The 8,073-nt window shown below is 44.7% G+C and overlaps 1 protein-coding gene across 4 annotated transcripts in view; it reads right to left on the reverse strand.

Annotated features, from left to right (window-relative positions):
- MCC (MCC regulator of WNT signaling pathway) overlaps positions 1 to 2,386 on the reverse strand; it is a 355,688-nt gene extending 353,302 nt beyond the window's left edge. The window contains exon 1 of one of the 4 annotated variants that reach the window (XM_043514732.1): positions 1,755 to 2,386. In XM_043514732.1, the coding sequence (XP_043370667.1) occupies positions 1,755 to 1,903 (149 nt within the window). In that variant the 5' untranslated portion in view covers positions 1,904 to 2,386. The remainder of the gene's footprint in view (positions 1 to 1,754) is intronic. The other 3 variants (XM_038402671.2, XM_043514734.1, XM_043514733.1) reach the window with 3 other exon arrangements.
- Between the last annotated feature and the right edge of the window lie 5,687 nt (positions 2,387 to 8,073).

The following is an 8,073-nucleotide window of genomic DNA, read 5'->3' on the forward strand; positions in this document are numbered from 1 at the left end:
ATTATAGCTCACTTGGCCTCTGTTCAGCCTCATGTTCTTAGGTTTCAGAGGAGCTCCTAGCCTAGACTAATAACTTTCTCTTACATCCCAACTCTTCAGAAGTGCAGAGCACCTGCAGTTCCTACTTAATTAATTTGGAACTGCAGGTCCCCACCACCTTTGAAAATCCTATCCTGATTCTGAAAGCTTATTTAAAAAAATGTAAATGCCCCTTACAGAAAACACCCTGCCACTAGTCCTCTCCTGCTTAAAACAGATTGCTGCTAACTACCGATGTAGGAACATATAAAAGTGTGATACGTATTTCCAACAATATGCTCAGTGCTGTACATAACATAGTTAAACCTCATCATCACTGCCATGAAGATCTTATCTGATCCTTAAATTGATTTTGTGTGGGTACAAGAGTCACCCATGCACACACAGTTGCAAGAACAGGGTCTCAAGAAAGACACAGCCAAAACTGTATGTGCTTGAAGAGCAAAGGAATTTTTAAGTTACAACAATTTTGTAAGTTTACCGTATACCACTTGTCTAACATGTTAAAGAATCAGAGGAGTAGCCATGTTAGCCTGTATTCACAAAAACAACGAGGAGTCCGGTGGCACCCTGAATAACAAATAAATCTGTAAAAAGAAAAGGAGTACTTGTGGCACCTTAGAGACTAACAAATTTATTTGAGCATAAGCTTTCGTGAACTACAGTGAATACAGACTAACACGGCTGCTACTTTGAAATAAATCTGTTAGTCTTTAAGGTGCCATTGGACTCCTTAGAGTAAAGAAGACATCTAACTGATGTGGTTTAATCTTCGTGGGCCACGTGGAAGTTACCTTGTCTGTGTTAATAGAAATATTAATAAAAATCAAACCTGTTAAAATATTATAAAACAATGTTGGACGCAGGCAATTAGCAACTACGTGCTGTGAGTACAGAACCCACCTTGATTCCTAAATATCCATTTGTTAGTGCTGATGTACTAAACTTTCAGCTAATCCCTGCTATTCTAATGGAAAGGATAGTCATCCACATAAGAAGCAAGACACTGTGAACCAATTTCACTATCTCAACACAGAAAATTGGAACAGAACACCAAATCAGACACAACATTTCAGAAGAAAATGCCTGCTATACCTTCATTGCTGATATTCTCATGCTGTAGACCTCAGGCAAATGATTTGCCCAAATGTTGTGCTGTGAAGTTTGAATACTGGTGGAGCATCATCATGTACCCTGTTACTTAGGAACAACTCTGCACTGGCAGAATGATTGAGTGGATGGGACTTGTACATCTCTAACTTCTAGGAGTTCATGTGAATTCACCTCCCTGGCTGCTGCCCATAGTAGCAGGACAGTGCAAGCATCCCGCCCTCAGAGCAGACTCTTGCTCCCGCAGAAACTGAAGGGGCTCTCTGATCTACTTCAATGCTAAAAAGGGCTCGATCTCTTCTTACCACCATCTTCAGGAAGTTATTGCAAGAGAGAAGAATCACTAACCATGATGTCCAGAACCACCCAAAAGAAAGACTAACAAACTACTAGCCCCACAAACTGAGCTGAGAAAGGATGGTCCAGTCCAGCCTGCCCCTATTGCACTGGGAGAGACAGCTCCCGTGCACAATGCTGCTGATTGCAAACTACTGCAAACTCTCCCGAGAAACTTGCTGAGAACTTGCGATGCCACTTTTGGGGGGCGAAGAGGGGAAACCCTGAGCCCAGCTGCACAAGCCCTTTCCTGCCCTTGCGGCTCTTACCTGCTGATGTAACCGTCCCCATCGCCATCGCAGGTCTGGAAGAGGCGCCTCATCCTCTCCTCCTCGCCGGTGCTGGACGTGTCGCTGCTGCTGCTCCCGGTGCTGCTCACGCTCACCTCCACCACCACGGCCGCAGCTGCCGCCATCATGCGGCTCTGCTCAAGAGGAGGAGAAGGAGGAGCTGGAGTAGGCAGCGCAACCCGCGGTGCTCGGGACCCTCACTCCGCACGAGCCCTCCCCGCCGCGACTCGCGAGCGGCGGCGCAAGGCCAGCCGGGGTTGGAGAGCCCGGGCGTTCAGCCTCCTCGCGCACGAGCGCGGCGGCTCCCGAGCCCCGGATTCGCGTTCTGGCCTGGAAGGCGCCGGGGGAGCGCGCGACGGGCCGGCTCGCACTTTCCAGCCGCTGCAGCTGGGCTCAGGCGCGTTCGCGAGGGGGGAGGAATGCGCAGGAGCCGCGGCCGCTGCTGTACTGGGCGCCTTGCCCAGCTGCCTGTCCGGGGCCGCGCTGCTGCTGCGGCGGCGGCTGCTCTCCCTGCCCTGTCCGGAGCGCCCGCCGCGGGACCCGGCCCAGTGAAGCCGGGGCGGTTCGGGGTGAAGCGGAGCGACGGCCGCACCCTTGAGCCTTGATGGCAGCAACCCAAGGGAGCTGGGGATGAGGTGTTAGGGGTGTGGGAGGGGCTCAGAGCTGGAGCAGAGGGTTGGGGCGAGGTGTTCAGGCTGTGGGAAGGGGCTCTGGGGTCCGAATTAAATGGGTTTGGGGGGTTATAGTTTTTGGAGGTTTTGGGGGAGCGTTTCATTTGATCATGATCGACTCCTGCCCCAAAGATGGGAGCCTGCCTAGCACTCATCCTGCGGTGGTGGCTCCATTCTTACCGGGCTGGGCGGCTGGCTCCACGCCCCGGGCTTTGCCACCTGAGGCACAGGGTCACAGTGCTGCTCACGTTTGGCCTAGCCACACTTCCGTTGTGATCAGGGGATGGAGAGAGAGGCAGGCAAAATTTGAATGAGGAATGCATGGGCTAATCTGAGTGGCACTCGTGCCAAATCACAATATCTGCATGGGACAGGAGCTGCTGCTGTGGGGAAAGTTTTTTGTTTTCTGTTGGTGTTTCATTTTGTTTTCTGGTAGTTTACATTTGCAGAAAACACAGGGCTCTAGCAATTGCATTTACTCAGAACGTCTGAAAATCAAGTCCCAAGTGTCTCAAGTTAGGCTGCCAAAAACGTGAACAAAAAAACAGTGACCACTCCTGAAAATAGAAAAGGAGGACTTGTGGCACCTTAGACTAACAAATATATTTGAGCATAAGTTTTCGTGAACTACAGCTCACTTAGGTGCCACAAGCCCTCCTTTTCTTTTTGCGGATACAGACTAACACAGCTGCTACTCTGACTCCTGAAAGTGTGGCTTCAACTGATTTTTACAGGGGAAGTAGATAAAGTGACTATACACAAAGAGCAATCCACAAAGTAAGCAAAGGGAGGGGAAAATAGAAACATTTTTCCTCTGTGTTTTTCAGTCATAGTAATTTGAGGTGTCATATACAAAAATAAGAAAGTGTGAGTTCTAAATTAAGTGTCCTTTTAAACAAGAGAGAAAACTAGTGAGATGGAGCCCTTCTGAGGGGTGTTATGAACTTGCACTCTCCAAAAGTTCCCACTTGTGTCTAATCATTCCCATTTACTACGTATACTCACTTGGAGTTCACTGATCTTTTAGGTGATATTTTGGTGATAGACAGGTGATAGTTTCCTATGAACTGCTTGATCCCTCTGTGGAGAGATTGCAAATAGGTGGGCTATTGGCAAGTAGCAGAGAGCATCACCCCCCTCACTCTTTAGCTGCATTTGTTAACCAGATTCCAGTCTACCTGATAGCAGCTGTTCCCCATTTCTTACTGTTCTGCCTTCTCCGTACCTGGCAAGTCAAAGGGGATGGAGGGGCAATGAGTATTGCAGCACTCAGAGGCTCCCTTTTGTATGCATCCTGTGGTTCCCAGCATCAGAGGTCCTATCTGTGAACAGAATCCAGTACATTTTGAAAGATACCTACTCAAGCACTTACAACAAATGAGACCATACCTGAAGATGGTATATACTTGGATGGTATGGCTGTAGTCTGACAAATTTGGCACAGTTGTCAAACAGTTTGGGAATCCCTGAATTAGGGATTTGTATGCTTGAAGTACAGTTACCTCTGTCAGATACACAAAACAGTTTAGAACCTGAGGAGGACAAAAGGGAGAAAGGTGTTCTCAGGGCATATTAACAATATTGTGAAAAATAGTTGTTATTAAAACAGTTAATGCAGCGTACTCTCCTGTACTTCTCCCATTATTGTCACAGTCATAATATAATTAGTATTTACTTTTGTAAGGACTAAAATACCTGGCAATTTCATATTTTACAGGAACAAAGAAGCCCAAGAAGAAGATGCAAATTATATTCTAAACACAAAGAAACAAAGTCATCATCGCTGGATCTTTCTGGGCTTGTCTTTTTAAAGACATAGACAAAAATTCAAAAAGTTATATTTTCAGCAGCAACTGTAACTTGACCAATTGGATGTTAGGCGTAAATGGATGCTCAGAAGGAAAAACCTGCTGTCTTAAATATGGAATATTTATTGAGTAATGTTACGATGTGTAATGTGGCCAAGTTACAGTTGCTGTGGAAGCTTTTAATTTTCCCTCTTCATGCATGTGAAATGTTAACTATATGTTGCAGGTTTTTTTGTCAAATTTCCTTGGTCCAAACCACTGGGAGAAAGGGCAGGTTGACTTCATGGAGATTTTAACTAATTGTCACCTCATGTAAGAGTGGTTTTGAGGGCAGAATGCAGCATTCCAACCCTGTGAGCTCCTGGGCATCAACAAAGAACGGAATTTCAAGTCCTGCAGAGTATCAGCCACTCTGTGTTGCTCCTTTGGCCTTCTTCTCTAGGATCTGTGCCAGATATTCCCTCCAAATTGGATGGGATTTTGTACGCTCTTCTCTACATTGATGTTAAATGACTTCATACCATTTTTGCACACATACTGCCATAAAGGGGGACTCTGCTTTTTAGGGCCATCCCAAATCTCTATGTACAAAATAGTCTTGGGGATATGGTCTCTTCCGTGACATGACCGAGCCATCGCAAACTCTTCTTCTTCATAGTGGTTTCTAAGTGTATCAGTCCTGTTCGCTCCAGCATCTCTGCATTTGGTATTTTGTCTTCCCACTTTATTTTCAGAATCTTATTCAGGCATTTCATGTGGAAGCTGTTCAGTCTTCTGATATGCCTAGCATATATAGTCTATGTTTCTGAACAATAAAGTAGGGGTGATGGCACAAGTCTCATAGATTTGCATCTTCACCTTAGTCAATAGTTTGCTGCTATTCCATGCACGTCTCTGTAATAGTCTGAAATTCTTAGTTGCTTTTCTGATTCTCTATTAGTTTAGTCTGAAGGTCAAGATTCCTGCTGATTGTCGAACCCAAGAAGTAGCAAAGCCGTAAATAAGTGCTATATACTGAAAAGCTAAACCCCAAACATGGTACAGACACAAGCAATTGTTAGAAATACATAGAGAAGAGTGATATAGTATACGGGATGTGGAACTATAAACAAAAAAAATCAGTTGTAGGAGAAAGTCCAGGTCCATGGAGGAGAGCTGGGGGACTCCTGCCTTAAGGAGACTGAATGAGAAACTGCCTGAACTGTGATGCTAACAAACTAGATGCCAGCCGTTGCCCAGACTGCAGGCATTCACTAAGAACTGACAAACTCATAGCTGGAGACCAGACCAGTTCACATGTATTTTTAGTTTTGCTCAAAATAGGTATTAGTCTTATAATATAAGAATGTGTGATGTTATTGACAAACTGTGACTGTCTAGATCATTGTTGTAACCAGGGTCTTAATGGTTGCACCAGTCCTTGTACAGAGGAGGCCAAGTGGAGTATCTATGGAAAGGTTGTAATTTGCTGGTTATGATTATGCTATCTGTATATGTTTATCATTTTTGTATTTGAAGTTTTGAATATTGACTATGTATTTGTTTGATTCTAAGTAGCCTCAGTGAAGCATTTGGTCAGCTTCTTGAGAAAGGACTCTTCTCAGTAAGTACCCAATCAAGAAACACTTAACTGATAATGGTCTTTGGGAGATGCTAATCCACATCTGAGCTTTCCTGGGAACGTTCAAATTAACATGTAAACAATAGCCTCAGCCTGCAAAAAACTGAATCATTCATAGATGTGATTTGCCCAGGTGACTATGGACTCCATCTTGTTGCTCTGATTTTCCACAGGAGAACAAAGGGGTTTCTGCCCACAAGAGAAATATAAAAGACCCTGGAATCCCCTCCATTTTGTCTTCAGCTGGCTCAAAAGCCTCTCTGTCCCAAAGAGATGCCTAAAAGATGTGAGTGTGAGTGATTGCTGGACCCAGACTAGGAAGGAGTCTAGTCTGCGAAAGAAGCTTATTGGAACATCTCTGAGGGTGAGATTTACCTGCATTTAGTTTCCTACTGTATTAGGCTTGTGTGTTTTTGTTTTATTTTGCTTGGTAATTTACTTTGTTCTGTCTGTTATTACTTGGAACCACTTAAATCCTTCTTTTTATACTTAATAAAATCACTTTTTGCTTATTAATTGACCCAGAGTAAGTAAGTAATTCCTGGGGGAGCAAACAGCTGTGCACATCTCTCTATCAGTGTTAGAGGGCAGACAATTTATGAGTTTACCCTGTATACGCTTTAGAGAGAGTAAAACAGATTTGGGGTTTGGATCCCATTGGGAACTGGGTATCTGGGTGCTAGAGACAGGAGCACTTCTTAAGCTGTTTTCAGTTAAGTCTGCAGTTTTTGGGGGATGTGGTTCAGACCTGGAAAGAAGCTGCATGGAGCCACAAATCCATAGTGGGAATAATGGCATTCAGACCTGGAGAAGGAGCTGACAAGCAAGGAAAGATCATAGTAGCACAAGGAAGCAGTGCTTAATTGAAGGAACAATCCTTGCCTGTCTAAAACAGGGTCCCTGGGCTGGAACCCAGAGGAGACTGCAGGCCCGGGTTCCCCTAACTCTTCTCCAGACCAACAGGAGAAGGGCAGAGTTACAGACTGAAAGAGGTCAAAAATGACATGTCCCGGATGAAGGGTGAGGGTCTGGCACAGGCTACTAGACTATGTTTTTCCTGTCTTTTGGACTGGACTCTGAATTACCCTAAAGTGGGTGAAACACAAGGCAAAGGGAACCAAGAGTGGACCTGGACAGTGTGAGGGGTTCGGTCACAGAGATCCCCTTGGGACTGTCACCTGATGTGCTGAAATTACCTCTGAGCCCATTTTCCCTGCCAGCTTGGGACTCCAGAACCCTGTCTTGTTGAGCCAGCCACAGTAGCCTGCTGCAACACAGACCCAGGGTCTATCCCATGCTCCCAAAGCTGCAGACTTTAACCAAAAACAACTCAGCAGGTTACCTCTCCAGCACCCAGACACCTAGTTCCCAATGGGATTCAAACCCCAAATAAATCTGTTTTACTTTGTATGACGGTTATACAGGATGAATTCATAAATTTTCCTCCCTCTATAACACTGATAAAGAGATATTCACAGCTGTTTTCTCCCCCAGGTATTAATCACTTACTCTGAGTCTATTAATAAACAAGTCATTTTATTAAATATAAAAAGTAGGATTTAAGTAGTTTCAAGTAACAGACAGAACAAAGTCAGTCACCAAGCAAAATAAACCAAAAACATGCAAGTCTAAGCCTAATACCTTAAGAAACTGATTACAGGTAATATCTCATCCTCAGAGATATTCCTATAAGCTTCTTTTACAGACTAGATTCCTTCCTAGTCTGGGCCCAATCCTTTCCCCTGGTACAGTCCTTCTTTAGTTCCAGCAGCCATCTTAGGTGGTAACTAGGGGTTTTCTCATGACTGGCTGCCCTTTTGTCCTGCTCCACCCCCTTTTATAGCTTTGGCACAAGGCAGGAATCCTTTGTCTTTCTGGGTCCCCACCCCTCCTTCTAAATGGAAAAGTACCAGATTTAAGATGGATTCCAGCATCATGTGACATTATGAAATTATCATGGGAGATGTTCAACAGCTGATGAAAAGTGGGCTTCTGTTGCTGTAGTGCACAAAATGTTATAAACCAGTACTTCTCACCCTTTTTGTTGCCTGCTGTTGGAGCCATTTTGGGATGTATTGGTGGTTGCCCCAGCCCCTGATGATTCTTCACACCATGTTTTGACACAGTATGCATATTTTTCCTTTGTTCTGTCCATTTACTTAACTTTGCTATTCTCTGCTTTCTTTCTCTTTTACATG

This window comes from Dermochelys coriacea, chromosome 5 (genome assembly GCF_009764565.3).
Source record: "Dermochelys coriacea isolate rDerCor1 chromosome 5, rDerCor1.pri.v4, whole genome shotgun sequence".
Lineage (NCBI taxonomy): Eukaryota > Metazoa > Chordata > Testudines > Dermochelyidae > Dermochelys > Dermochelys coriacea.